The 15212-nt window shown below is 41.5% G+C and overlaps 2 protein-coding genes across 2 annotated transcripts in view; both read right to left on the reverse strand.

The window, feature by feature from the left end:
* The window catches only part of bnipl (BCL2 interacting protein like), a 14851-nt gene extending 13343 nt beyond the window's left edge, over window positions 1–1508 (reverse strand). The window contains exon 1 of the mRNA XM_044359456.1: window positions 1254–1508. Within this exon, the coding sequence (XP_044215391.1) occupies window positions 1254–1282 (29 nt within the window). The 5' untranslated portion in view covers window positions 1283–1508. The remainder of the gene's footprint in view (window positions 1–1253) is intronic.
* Window positions 1509–2306: 798 nt separating this feature from the next.
* On the reverse strand, window positions 2307–14179 carry prune (prune exopolyphosphatase). Its single transcript, XM_044359444.1, has 9 exons — window positions 13958–14179; window positions 12653–12760; window positions 12371–12573; window positions 9195–9379; window positions 8940–9098; window positions 8504–8595; window positions 5830–5988; window positions 5624–5714; window positions 2307–3998 (listed from the first exon to the last, which is right to left on the reverse strand). The coding sequence occupies exons 1-9, from the start codon at window positions 13994–13996 to the stop codon at window positions 3742–3744; spliced, it is 1293 nt and encodes a 430-aa protein (XP_044215379.1). The 5' UTR covers window positions 13997–14179; the 3' UTR covers window positions 2307–3741.
* Window positions 14180–15212: the final 1033 nt, after the last annotated feature.

A 15212-nucleotide genomic window follows, 5' to 3' on the forward strand; every position in this document is an offset into this window, starting at 1 on the left:
AGCTGAGGAGGTCCCAAGTGTGCTTGAGGGTGTTCCAGGGTTATATAGGTGTTCTTAAAGAGGTTCTAGGAATGTGTGAGGAGGTTTTAGGGCTCTTTAGGTAGCACACTGGTTCCCATTAAGGTTCCAGGGGTGCTTGTGGCAGATCTAGTGGTGGTTTCCAGATTTCTTGATGGTGTTCCAGGATTCTTAAAATGATACCTTAGTTGTTGACGAGGTTGCAAGAGTTCTTGAGAAGGTTCTAGGAATACTTGAAGGGGATCCAGGATTGTTTAGACGGGTTTAGGTGTTTGAAGAGTTTCCAAGGTTCTTGAGAAGGACTCTAGGCTTGATTAAGTTGTTCCAGAATTACCTGAGGAGGTTCCAGGTGTGACTGTGAAGGTTTAAGCAGATTCTGTGAGTTCTTGAAGAGGTTCCAGGTCTACGGTTCGTCCTGGAAGTTAAAGGGTTTTTAGGCAGCTCCAGGGGCTCAATGAGGATCCTTGTTTGAGGAAGATTCCAGGGTTCTTCGGAGGGGCTGAGGGGTGCTTGAGGAGGTTTTAGGTTTCTTTAGGAAGTTCCTTTTTTATAGGAGGTTCCAAATGTTCTTGAACAAGTTCCAGTACTGCCTGAAGTGTTTCCTGGAGTGAATAAGGAGGTTCATGAGTGCCTGAAAAGACTCCAGGGTTCTTGGAAGGGTCTCAGGGGTTCTCCGGGGTACTTGAAGAGGTTTCATGAATGCTGGAATAACATCCAGGATTCTTGAGTTTGTTCCAGGTGGAACAGCATCAGAGACTTGAGTCTTCAATCTCATCTTAAATTGAGTCACTGAAACAGTTTCCTGTCTGACAAGAACCGCGAGGAACCGAGAAGGTCAATGAAATCTGAGAATCGGAGCGGAGATTCTGAACGTTTTCCTGGTTTTAGTTAAATGTCTGTTTAAAGAGGAAAAATCTACCAGCTTTAAAACCACATCATGAACACCTGGACACACCTGAGGAGCCACAGCAGGCAGGAGGTCAGCTGACATCACTTCCTGCTGATCAGAAAACACTGAAACATCGAACAGTGAACACACCAGAGACCCCTTCACTGACCGTCTGGAGGAACGAGTTTCAGCAGCAGAAAACTGCAAAAAAAAACAACTTCCCCTTTCTGAGAGTTTTTCAGGAAACCAGTACACACACACACACACACACACACACACACACACACATACACACACACATATACATACACACACACACACACAGAGTTTTAAATATTTAACGTACCTGTCCGTGTGCTCGGTGGGGGAGCTCATGATGTCAGAGTGATGTCACGGCGTGTTCTGACCAGCATGTGTGAGCTGCTGGACGTCGGTGTGTGTGTGTGTGTGTGTGTGTGTGTGTGTGTGTCGATGTCACAGCTTCATCTTCCTCCTTCCTCCTCTCTCTGTGGGAGTTCCCACTCTGAGTCGATGGGACTCGCCCGCCTCTCTCTCTCTCTCTCTCTCTCTCTCTCTCTGCCCGACAGGTTCGGCTGCATTTCTGAGCCGCGTCATTGGTCAAAACTCACCTGGTCTGTGCAGACAGGTGAAGCAGGGATCAGCTTCACTCTGACTTTATTAATATTAACCAATCAGCTGCTGAGGCTATTTAAAGCAGGAAAAGAGCTGGGTGTCCTCTGGGTCCAAATGCCCACCATTTTAACATATGAAGAGTTTAACAAAAGTCACAACTTCTTAAAAAATAAAGAAATTACTCAGTGACTCATATGTTAAACTGACTTAAAATCCAATGTTGAACTTTTTACATCATAATTTGACTAAAACTATGGATTTAATATCTCAAGATATCAACTTTAAAAGTTAATTTAATGTCTCAAAAGGTCAAAGTTTGCACTCAGCATCTCAGCATCAGGACTTTAAATCTATACTTTTATTTAATATTTCAGAATGTTAACTTAAAGTCAAACATGTTACTTAAACTTATATTATATTTAATATCTGAGAGGTTTGACTCAGTGTTTCATGAAAGAGTTCCTCTTCAATTTTAATTATAAGGTCAAACATTTGACTCTGTGTCTCAATTGTTTACACAGAAGCCAAAATGTTTCATCAACATTTGATATTATTGAGTCATAATTTTCCCAAAATCAACTGTTGGATAAATCTGCTGAACTGTTCCTTTAATTATTTACATAAACATAATTATTACCAGCATTGGAAATATAAACACATCCTCAGAGTCCTCGGTGACCTTTGACCTTTCCTGTAGCGCCACCTTCGGGACAAACTTTGATTCTTTTGGATGTTTTTGATTCAAACAGAAAAACTTCCAACAATCTTCAGTTTTCAAACACTTTATTGATTTTCCATCAGTTCAGTTTAACTTAATAAAAAAAAACCTGCTGATTGTCTCAAACGTCTCTCGAATCTTCATTCCTTCATATTTTTGGTTTAAACTGATTAAAGTCGTTTTGTTTGATCCTGAAACGAAGCAGCAGCTCTGATGATCCTGGAGGGAAATTATTCAAATATCGTTTTTATCATTTTTAACAGATTTGTTAACAGGAGTTAAACATCATGTTTTATGTTTTTAGTTCGTACCTTTCTGTAAATCATCTGTTAGTGTCTTAAAGGACCAGTCTGTTGAATTTAGCAGCAACTAACAGAACAGAAGAATGTTTTCATTAATGTTTAATCAACTGAAATTAAGAATCACTAGATGTCACTAAATCCTGCACACTGGTCCTTTAAAAAGTGCCCTGAAAATAAAATGTATTATTAATATTATTATTATTATTATTAGTAGTAGTAGTAGTAGTAGTAAGTGCACTGTGATCAGGCTGCAGGCTGCGTATCAACATGCAGTAAATGTAAAGCAGCATGACAAAGAACACCAAATGTTTGTCTGATGTTGGAGGCAGCAGCTGACTTCATGTTTCAGGTGTTTTGGGGTCAAAGGTCGGCAGGTTGAGAGCCGCTGCATCAAACCTGCAGCTGCCACGCAGAAAGAAAAGAAACCTTCACCCTGTTTTCTCACCGTTTTTTTTTCTGTTTGTTGTAACTTCCTGTTGCTGCAACTCATCACTTCCTCCTTCTATTTCACAATAAAAGCAGAATCTCTTCCTTCCTTAAAAAGAGACGGTCACATGATGTTTGCATCCAATGAAATTTACCCGCTCTCACCTGAAGAAGGATGTGATGTCACGGCAGAGTTTTAGAGCCACATCGAAGTTGAAACGTTTCCAGATTAATATTTCTATAAAACTTTTCTTTAAAATATTTAAACATTCTTTTACTTTAAATATTCCGACTCTTTATCTCGAACTACCAGAACTTTCTTTCATCCGTTGCGATGCTTCAATAGAACCAGAAAATATATGTGGGACTGAAGTGTCATGTGACCGTCGTACCTTTATTGTGAAACATGTACAGGAAGTGTTGAGTCTCTCAGGTCACATGTCAGATCAGTGTTGATTAACGGCTGCAAACACACATTTAATTAAACTGAAGCGGTTTCTGTCTCAGCTGATCTTCGTCATACGTGTTGAATGAAACATGTTTGGTTGTTTATATTCTCACAGCAGGAAGTGATGTCATGTGATCATGTGGTCGGTCCATCCTGATGGACATGAAGCTCAAACTGGATCCATTCGGTCTGTTGGGACAAGAATCAATCTGATTAAAAACTGATTTCTCTTCGGCTCTCTCTCCGTCCGACAGAGTGACGGTCCGCCGCCGCGCCATCAGGATGATTGACAGGTGAAGGTCAGAGGTCAGTCCCCTCCTCTTTCGGCCATCTTGCTGAACTTCTCCTCCAGATCCTGAGCGCTGATGCACGGCAGCCCGTCGTCCAGCGGACAACCTTCCACCAGACTGTTCATCGGGGTCGGAGGCACCTGAGACTCCTCCTCCTCCTCCTCCTCCTCCACGTCTCCCAGGCGACCGTCTCCCAGGCGACCGTCTCCGTCCCGATCCCTCAGGAAGTCTTTAACGATGGGGAGGAGCTTCTTACGAGACGCCAACGTGTTTCCTTAAAGACAGATTTAATAAAAACAGAAAGACAGACGATGAGACGCGCTAATCAATCTAATCAATCTAATCAATCTAATCAATCACCGCCATCATCAACGATCCGATCAATGTGTCTGTGAGGAGACGAGGAGCTACAGCTGGACAGCAACATCCTTCTAATCAGAATGTTTGATTTATTGATCGGTGAGACGATTACTTTCCCGATCAATCTGTAGTCTATAAAATGTAAAGCTCAGATTAATTGATTAGCTGCCGACTATTAAACTAATCAGTGATTATTTTGATCATCTATTAATCATTTTGAATCATTTTTTCAGCTTCTTCAATGTGAATATTGATAATAATAATAATTGTTATGTCTTGATTCCACCGAGCGGCTGCATGGCGTCCTTCCAGAAGTGAAGCGTTTCGCGGCAGCGGTGTTCAGAGACGAGAGAACGACGCTTCTACCTGTAGAGGAAGCCGGGGATGGCGTTGTCATGGCAACAGCAGTGTCATAAAATCTTGTGATGTTCCACTACCAACATGAACCTGGTCGTCCATGGTGACCGGCTGACGTCTGGCCCGGCGCCGCCGGGATCAGAGTGTTTTATTATGACGTGTATGTCTGAGACGCATCAGGCGGGATCGCAGGCGGCAGCGACTAGAACGAGACGCAGACGCACCCGATGGAATCACAGCTCTGATAAACTGTTAGTTTAGTTTCTCAGAGTCAACAGTAACTAATATTTACTGTCACATACAAGAGAAACAGCAAATAAGACTTAATGAATCAGTTCAGTGATCAAAATGATTGCTGATTAATTTTCTGTTGATCGACTTCCTGTTGCAGCTTTAACTGACAAACAGCAGGACGAGTTCAGTTTTAAACCATCAGTCAGTCATCAAATGAACATTAAAGCTGTGTTTCTTGCTGTAATCATTCCTCCTGTTCATACTGACCATTAGAAGATCCCTTCATAATGACCTTACAATGGAAGTGATGGAGGACAAAATCCACAGTCTGAAGCTAATATGAAGCTTCAGCGTCCAAATCAGTCAAATCAAGTAGATATCTTTCAACGTTACAGTCTTTTTAGTGCCAAAGTTCCTCTTTTTGTTACTATACTTCCACCTGCAGCTCAACAGGGAAACACTGTCCGAGGAAACACAAAGAGGGAATTTGATGCTAAAAAGACTGTAAATGTGTCAGATATCCACTCGATATGACTAACTCAGACTGATGAAGCTGAATAGAAGCTTCACACAGACTTTAAATGACTGTGTGGACACACTGTGGATTTTATCCTCCATCACTTCCATTAAAACACATTTGAAGGATCTTTAATATCCAGTATGAACAGGAGGAATGATTACAGACACCTGACTGCTGGTTTAACACACACTGGGAACACTGGGAACACTGGGAACACTGGGAACACTGGGAACACTGGGAACACTGGGGACACTGGGAACACTGGGAACACTGGGAATCCTCCTTTAATGAAATGTCTTCTATGTGTGTGATTTTTGCAGTTCCAGCTGATTTCCTGCTCGGAGCTTCTGACTCGATACAAACATTTAACTTGACGTCTGTTTGGTTTGTTTATCAGACGGCGGCGTGACGGATCGACTCGTCTTCACCTTGCTGATACGCTGCGATGTGAGGATGGGGGCTGCTGATTGGACAGAGGTTGAGGGCGGGGTTACGAGCTCGCTCCAGGTACTGGCACATCTGCGGCGAGAGAGAGAGAGAGAGGACAGATGGGTTGTCATGGCAACTGAAACACACACACAACAAGCAGAATGCCAGAATGTGGTAACCGTGGTAACAGCAGCAGTGAGGGTACCTGCTCCCTGCAGGCGGCGCTGTGGCTGAACACAGCGAGCTCTCTGATTGGCTCTTTGGTCTCAGTGAAGGAGATGGTCATCAGCAGCAGCAACTCAAACCCCAACTTCTGACAGAAGTCTGAGAGCTCCGCCTCCAGCTCCGCCCTCTGCAGGAACTCCTGACACACACACACACACACACACACACACACAGCAGTTAGACATCTCCAACATTACCCAGAATGCCTCTGGACCAAATGCAAACACAGGCTGCTTTTCATTATGCTACTTCTATGCTTCCTCGCATCCTCGCTCCTCCGTGACCCGGAAACCGACCTCCCGCCGCCATCATGGAGGATCAACCCGTCCTTTAAGTGCACCTGGAGGAGACGAGGAGCGAGGAGAGAGGAGAGAGGAGAGAGGAGACGTGGAGGCTCCCGGAGGAGACGAGGAGACACAGGTGTCTCCTATGCGGAAGTGTTTTAACGGACGGAAACACCCCTTTGATCCAATCTGTTTATTGATTGGTCAGCTGATCTGACAGTAAACAGTCGGCTGTTGTTGTAATACAGCAGCTGATCAATGACTCTTAGAATTTAAACTGTTACTGAATCATTTCTACAGCAGCAGCCTGAGAAGGAGCTCCGCCTGTGAGACAGAACTCTGGGTAAAACAGTCTCTGTCTCCGCCTGCTGTCAGGACCAGGTCCCTGCAGCTCATCAGCTGATTGGCCAGACTGCAGGGAGGTCAGGGTGACGCAGAGATTAAAACTCTGTTTCTATTAAAAAATAGTATTTGGTTTGAATTCGCCATTGTTCTGTTGTAATCTGACTGTACTGCTGAGACTTGACTTGGACCAAAAGACTTAAAAACAGCTGTGAGGGTCTGAGCTGTGAACACCATTAAATGAAACTCAGTGTTTTAAACTTTATTGATCAGGCAGCAAACTGATTAAAACTGATTAAAACTTATTTCCTGTAAAAGAAGAAACAGTTTGACTGAAGTTGTTTTTATTGGTTCTTTGACTCGCCGTGTTTAACGTTTTAAACGGTTCAGTTCAGTTTGAAGGCGGCGTTCAGTCACATGTTCACCTGCTGGTGTGTTTCACAGTGTAACACAAACACATGAAGGTTTATAGAAGAGGAAGATGAGAACATCTGACTCTGGTAGTTTGTTATGAATATGATGAAGGTCAGTTTGTGCAGACGGGCAACAGGCCGCCATGACGGACAGAAAACATTTGAAGCTTAAATCCAAAGTGCTGAAGGCAAAAAAACAGCCGATGACTCACAGACCTTCACTAACCAGTTTAATCTGTTTTAATCTGAGGATGATGTGAAGCACATGAACTTCGTTTTAACATCTTCAGCAGCTGAGATCAGTCGTCATTAAGCTGTTGGAGCTCACAAACACATTTTTTAGATATTTTTAAATCACAGATTCGTCCTGCAGCGGCGGCCGCTCTCCTTTAAAACAGGTCGCATGACATCAACCATCTGTTATTTCTAAAACCTCACTAGTGCAACAGACGAGTGAAAACACATCAATAGTGCACTTTAATATTTTACAAAAACAAAAAAGACCTTTTTAATAACTAGAAGCATTAATTAACAGACAGCCGACACAAGTGATCTGTGTGATTTACTGAGAGGACGGAAAACTACTCATTTATCTGTTTAAACTAAAAACTACTCATTTATCTGTATAAACTAAAAACTACTCATTTATCTGTTTAAACTAAAAACTACTCATTTATCTGTACGGACTAAAAACTACTCATTTATCTGTACGGACTAAAAACTACTCATTTATCTGTATAAACTAAAAACTACTCATTTATCTGTATAAACTAAAAACTACTCATTTATCTGTATAAACTAAAAACTACTCATTTATCTGTATAAACTAAAAACTACTCATTTATCTGTACGGACTAAAAACTACTCATTTATCTGTATAAACTAAAAACTACTCATTTATCTATATAAACTAAAAACTACTCATTTATCTGTATAAACTAAAAACTACTCATTTATCTGTACGGACTAAAAACTACTCATTTATCTGTATAAACTAAAAACTACTCATTTATCTGTATAAACTAAAAACTACTCATTTATCTGTATAAACTAAAAACTACTCATTTATCTGTATAAACTAAAAACTACTCATTTATCTGTATAAACTAAAAACTACTCATTTATCTATATAAACTAAAAACTACTCATTTATCTGTTTAAACTAAAAACTACTCATTTATCTGTATAAACTAAAAACTACTCATTTATCTGTATAAACTAAAAACTACTCATTTATCTGTATAAACTAAAAACTACTCATTTATCTGTACGGACCAACTCATTTTTAATGAAACGCTTCTCATCTGAATTTAGAGTTTCCTGCATTTTATTCTTCAGCAGCTGCAACTGAAAGTTTGCATCAGGTTACGGAGACGTTGTCTCTCTGTTATGTTATTAATTATTCATGACAGACACGTTCAATATGTCTGTGCAGCGTTTCTCAATATTCAAGATCACAAATCTCCTCAACTGTTTACCTTCAAGTCTCCAGTTAGTCCAGTCCAAGTCTCTGCTGAGTACAGTATACAGTACAGTGTGTAGTACAGTGTAGTAGTGTGTAGTAGTGTGTAGTAGTGTGTAGTAGTGTGTAGTAGTGTGTAGTAGTGTGTAGTACCTCCAGTGTGATGTAGAGAACAGAGATGGCGAGACTTAAACTTCCTGAAACAGCTTTCATGTCCTTCAACAACATCTGCTCCGTGTTCAGACCTGAGAACAAAATACTGCAATTAATACTTCACAATACTCCAAAATATACCTTCAAAATACTGCGGTTAATACTTCACAATACTCCAAAATATACCTTCAAAATACTGTATTCAGGTATTTCAGGTATCAGTTATCCTCTGATAATGTTTGTGTTTTATTCTTGTCATCATAAACTGATTCACGCGTCATTGTCAAATATTTAATTTCTGCAGAAATACTTTAAAAATTTAAATAAATGTTCAAATGCTACCATAAGTACTTCTGAATACTGCAACAAATAACAGATGTCCACATCCTGTCTGACTTCCTCCTCAGGTTTCAGGTGAGTCCAACCTCAGACTCACCTGAGACATCGAACTTGGCGTTCTGCAGCGCCTGGAAGAGAGCGCCCCGCGGTGGCAGAGCGGGGAATCGAGCCTCCAGCGCTGCAGCGTACTGACTGTCTTTAGGCGTCACCTTCCCTGCTGCAGGAGCCATGTTGACGCAGTCCAGCAGGATCGTTGCTAAACACGATCAGACACGGATTACACCGATCACTCATCAATACCTTCCACAGGAAATCAATAAAAACTGATAAATATCAGTAATGTGATTGTTACCGTAGAGCAGCTGAGCGAGCTGCTGGTCCAGGATCTCTGGAGCTTTCTGGATGATGCGTTCTGTTATCAAGGTGGCGCAGGATCCCACCATCTCCACGGTAACAGGGCAGGCGGGGGAGGGCTCTCTCTCCTGCTGGCGATGGTCAATCACCTCCACCACCGCCCCCTCCAGGTCTCTGTCTGAACTGCAGGAGAGATGTCTACCTGTCAGGTGTTTGTTTGTGTCTACCTGTCAGGTGTCTGTTTGTGTCTACCTGTCAGGTGTTTGTGTCTACCTGTCAGGTGTTTGTGTCTACCTGTCAGGTGTTTGTGTTTACCTGTCAGGTGTTTGTTTGTGTCTACCTGTCAGGTGTTTGTGTCTACCTGTCAGGTGTTTGTGTTTACCTGTCAGGTGTTTGTGTTTACCTGTCAGGTGTTTGTTTGTGTCTACCTGTCAGGTGTTTGTTTGTGTTTACCTGTCAGGTGTTTGTTTGTGTCTACCTGTCAGCTGTTTGTTTGTGTCTACCTGTCAGGTGTTTGTTTGTGTCTACCTGTCAGCTGTTTGTTTGTGTCTACCTGTCAGCTGTTTGTTTGTGTCCACCTGTCAGCTGTTTGTTTGTGTCTACCTGTCAGCTGTTTGTTTGTGTCCACCTGTCAGGTGTTTGTTTGTGTCTACCTGTCAGCTGTTTGTTTGTGTCTACCTGTCAGCTGTTTGTTTGTGTCCACCTGTCAGCTGTTTGTTTGTGTCTACCTGTCAGCTGTTTGTTTGTGTCTACCTGTCAGCTGTTTGTTTGTGTCTATCTGTCAGGTGTTTGTGTTTACCTGTCAGGTGTTTGTTTGTGTCTACCTGTCAGCTGTTTGTTTGTGTCTATCAGTCAGGTGTTTGTGTTTACCTGTCAGCTGTTTGTTTGTGTCTACCTGTCAGGTGTTTGTTTGTGTCTACCTGTCAGGTGTTTGTTTGTGTCTACCTGTCAGCTGTTTGTTTGTGTCTATCTGTCAGGTGTTTGTGTTTACCTGTCAGCTGTTTGTTTGCGTCTACCTGTCAGGTGTTTGTTTGCGTCTACCTGTCAGGTGTTTGTTTGTGTCTACCTGTCAGGTGTTTGTTTGTGTCTACCTGTCAGGTGTTTGTTTGTGTCTACCTGTCAGGTGTTTGTTTGTGTCTACCTGTCAGCTGTTTGTTTGTGTCTATCTGTCAGGTGTTTGTGTTTACCTGTCAGCTGTTTGTTTGCGTCTACCTGTCAGGTGTTTGTTTGCGTCTACCTGTCGGGTGTTTGTTTGTGTCTACCTGTCGGGTGTTTGTTTGTGTCTACCTGTCGGGTGTTTGTGTCTACCTGCCGGGTGTTTGTTTGTGTCTACCTGTCAGGTGTTTGTGTCTACCTGTCAGGTGTTTGTGTTTACCTGTCAGGTGTTTGTTTGTGTCTACCTGTCGGGTGTTTGTGTCTACCTGTCGGGTGTTTGTTTGTGTCTACCTGTCAGGTGTTTGTGTCTACCTGTCAGGTGTTTGTGTTTACCTGTCAGGTGTTTGTTTGCGTCTACCTGTCGGGTGTTTGTGTCTACCTGTCGGGTGTTTGTTTGTGTCTACCTGTCAGGTGTTTGTGTCTACCTGTCAGGTGTTTGTGTTTACCTGTCAGGTGTTTGTTTGTGTCTACCTGTCAGGTGTTTGTGTCTACCTGTCAGGTGTTTGTGTTTACCTGTCAGGTGTTTGTTTGTGTCTACCTGTCAGGTGTTTGTTTGTGTCTACCTGTCAGGTGTTTGTTTGTGTCTACCTGTCAGGTGTTTGTGTCTACCTGTCAGGTGTTTGTGTCTACCTGTCAGGTGTTTGTGTTTACCTGTCAGGTGTTTGTGTTTACCTGTCAGGTGTTTGTTTGTGTCTACCTGTCAGGTGTTTGTTTGTGTCTACCTGTCAGGTGTTTGTTTGTGTCTACCTGTCAGCTGTTTGTTTGTGTCTACCTGTCAGGTGTTTGTTTGTGTCTACCTGTCAGCTGTTTGTTTGTGTCTACCTGTCAGCTGTTTGTTTGTGTCTATCTGTCAGGTGTTTGTGTTTACCTGTCAGGTGTTTGTTTGTGTCTACCTGTCAGCTGTTTGTTTGTGTCTATCTGTCAGGTGTTTGTGTTTACCTGTCAGGTGTTTGTTTGTGTCTACCTGTCAGGTGTTTGTGTCTACCTGTCAGGTGTTTGTGTTTACCTGTCAGGTGTTTGTTTGTGTCTACCTGTCAGGTGTTTGTTTGTGTCTACCTGTCAGCTGTTTGTTTGTGTCTACCTGTCAGCTGTTTGTTTGTGTCTATCTGTCAGGTGTTTGTGTTTACCTGTCAGGTGTTTGTTTGTGTCTACCTGTCAGCTGTTTGTTTGTGTCTATCTGTCAGGTGTTTGTGTTTACCTGTCAGCTGTTTGTTTGTGTCTACCTGTCAGGTGTTTGTTTGCGTCTACCTGTCAGGTGTTTGTTTGTGTCTACCTGTCAGCTGTTTGTTTGTGTCTACCTGTCAGGTGTTTGTTTGCGTCTACCTGTCAGGTGTTTGTTTGTGTCTACCTGTCAGCTGTTTGTTTGTGTCTACCTGTCAGGTGTTTGTTTGCGTCTACCTGTCAGGTGTTTGTTTGTGTCTACCTGTCAGGTGTTTGTTTGTGTCTACCTGTCAGCTGTTTGTTTGTGTCTATCTGTCAGGTGTTTGTGTTTACCTGTCAGCTGTTTGTTTGTGTCTACCTGTCAGGTGTTTGTTTGCGTCTACCTGTCAGGTGTTTGTTTGTGTCTACCTGTCAGGTGTTTGTTTGCGTCTACCTGTCGGGTGTTTGTGTCTACCTGTCAGGTGTTTGTTTGTGTCTACCTGTCGGGTGATTGTTCGCGTCTACCTGTCAGGTGTTTGTTTGTGTCTACCTGTCAGGTGTTTGTTTGTGTCTACCTGTCGGGTGTTTGTTTGTGTCTATCTGTCAGGTGTTTGTGTCTACCTGTCGGGTGATTGTTCGCGTCTACCTGTCAGCTGTTTGTTTGTGTCTACCCGTCAGGTGTTTGTTCGCGTCTACCTGTCGGGTGATTGTTCGCGTCTACCTGTCGGGTGTTTGTTTGTGTCTACCTGTCGGGTGTTTGTGTCTACCTGTCGGGTGTTTGTGTCTACCTGTCAGGTGTTTGTTTGTGTCTACCTGTCGGGTGTTTGTTTGTGTCTACCTGTCGGGTGTTTGTGTCTACCCATCAGGTGTTTATTCTACCTGGGCAGGACATTGTGGTCGACCAGCGTCAGGCGCAGGCGGCCGGCTCGCTGCAGCGCTTGCAGGTCCAGCTGGTCCCTGAACAGCAGGAGGTCTGGAGAGAAACCGGTCTGCCGCAGCAGGAAAACGTTATCTGACCGCAGAACCAAGTCTGCCTGCCGGATGTTCAGCAGCGGGACAATGAGCGTCTTGCTGTGAGCCGTCTGACGGAGAGAAACACGACACATCTTACAGCTGTGGACGAGTGGACGAGTGCTGACAGCTTATTGGACAGTGGCTCACCTTGGACAGGAAATAGGCAAAGGCCAGAGCAGACACCATGGAGTCCAGATCGCAGGACTCGTTCCCCAGAACCACATGGAACCCTGGTTCAGCCTGGTCCATGCTCGCCTGGAGGAAGAAGACCAGGACACACAACTGAGAGGTCTGACTAACACAACCAAACATCTGCACACTGAAACTGATAATGTGGATCAAAGTTATTTCTAAAAACCTCAACTAAGTGTTCAATGTGTCGCAGAAAAACATACAACTCTCCACTGAAACCAGGATAAAAAGATACTACTTAATAAGTTCTTATAATATTTAGTTAATGTACAATTAATTTTTAAATATTTTTTCCTTAGACACTAAAAATTATTGTGTTAAAGTTTTTACCCAGTTTGGATCAATACAGCAACAACATCAGGTTAACTTTATCAGTCTGTTGCTGTGAATCAGTGTTACACAACAAGCTTTAGATAAAACTGTCACAGATGTTTTGTTTCTTGTAAAAAAAAAACGATGTGCAAATGATATTCAGCAAATATAAGTTATTAACAATCAATAACACACTGTGACATGTCAGTTTAAAGGGTAGAGTAGATAATAAAGCTTTAGTTTTGGTAAATAACCCAACAGGAAGATAAAAAAATAACACTGAAACTGGCTCAGAACAACATTAACACAGTATTGTGTCGGTGCTGTATCGACCCAAACTGGGTCAAAGTTTAACGGTGATTTTAGTGTGTAGGGTTTTTAATTGATTTATTGTATATATTTATTTTATTAATGAGCATCTTTTGCACTAAACTTAAAAAGTATAATTTCATCTTAAATGGACAGGTACAAACTTTTCAGTCTTGACTGTTTTGTGTTGCATTAATTTGTCCAAACGTCTGAAGTCCATCAGAAATCTAAATTAAAACCTGAAACTGATTAAATAAATGTTGCATTGTTGGAAGCGATGGCTCCATTTATACTTACTTATAAAATGTTTCTCATTTTATCTTATTATTTCACTTTTTTAAACTTTGTTTATCATCAGTTTTTTCTTTCTGACAAGTTGAAAACATTTCATGTTGTTCACTGACCGGAAGTTCATTTTGGAAGGTGTAACTGACCGGAAGTCCTGCAGTTGAATTAAACCTAGCTTAACCGTCCGTCCGACATGATGACTGTTAACTGCCTGAGCTAACAGGCTAACGGACGGTTACGCTAACTCACCCAGCTAAACACACACACACACACACACATCCTGTCAGAGTGTGTGTGTGTGTGTGTGTGTGATATGTGTGATGTATATGTGTGTGTGTGTGTGTGTGTTACCTGCACGGCTTGGCGGCAGCTCAACAGAAACTCCTCCATCTCCTGTTAGCTGTTAGCTGTTAGCTAACCCGCTAGCTGCTCCTCCAACCCGTTAACGGGTCCGGTAAACGGTGACAGTCTACGGGGTGTGAAAGCTGCCCGCTCACCGAGCAGCGGACTGTGTCACACACGTTACCGTGAACCTGAACGCATGACTCTCGTTACTGTGGTGGGTAAAAGGTCATGAGGCGTTCACGGTCCCGTGTAAAGGTCGGAAATTGTTTGCAGTCGTAGCTGCTGGATGTGGAGCTAGTTTTATATAAAGTAACTAAAGCTGTTAAATAAATGTAGTGGAGTAGAAAGTACAATATTTCCCTCTGAAATGTAGAAAGTAGCATCATATGGAAATACTCGAGTGAAGTACAAGTACCTCAAAACTGTACTAAGTACAGTACTTGAGTAAATCTACTTTGTTACACTGAGCAGAAGGCAGTGAGATGCTGCTTTAGTTCATTTAAAATAAAAATGGAGGAAAACTAAAATACATTGATTGATTTGTCTGTTTCAATTTTTATTTTGGAAAATACTTGGAGCTGCAATTTGTTTGTGAAAGATGTTTTAGCTATAAATACAGTTTATTATTGTTGTTATTAATATTATTATCAAACAGTACACATAAACCTGTGCTGTACAGCAAGAGAGTTTTAGGGCAACTGTGTTCTCAAAATATTACTATTACTATTATATTACTATTATTTCCCTTCAAAGTCGTATTTTTACGAAACAAAATATTTCAATAAAGTCATAATTTTATGAGAAAACAGTTGTAATATTTAAAAAGTAAAATCATATTTTTTTACAGTAAGTTCTAATACATTTTAGAATTTTTTAAATATTTGTGAATACTCATAAGTTTGTGAGAAAAAGTGGTAATATTTCGATTAAAAAAAATGTAATTTTACATGAGAAAGACAAGAATGAAATAACATTTTTTTGTCAGAAATTTAAAAAAAAAATCAAAATATTTTCTATTTTGAAAGTGAAGTCAGCATTTTCTGAGATTTTTAGTTTAAAACAGGTGATAACTAATAACAGGAACAGTCTTATTCTTGACATGCTGACTTTAAAATCACAACTTTTCTTCAAAACATAATTTTTTTCTGCTTATATTTAACCTTGAAACCTCCTTTTTTTTCTACCAGTAACCATAATAAACATATACAGTGTAGAAACATTAACATGTAAAAATCAGGCTTTATGAAAAAAAAGCCACATT

The sequence above is a fragment of the Thunnus albacares genome, chromosome 8 (genome assembly GCF_914725855.1).
Source record: "Thunnus albacares chromosome 8, fThuAlb1.1, whole genome shotgun sequence".
In the NCBI taxonomy this organism is placed as follows: domain Eukaryota; kingdom Metazoa; phylum Chordata; class Actinopteri; order Scombriformes; family Scombridae; genus Thunnus; species Thunnus albacares.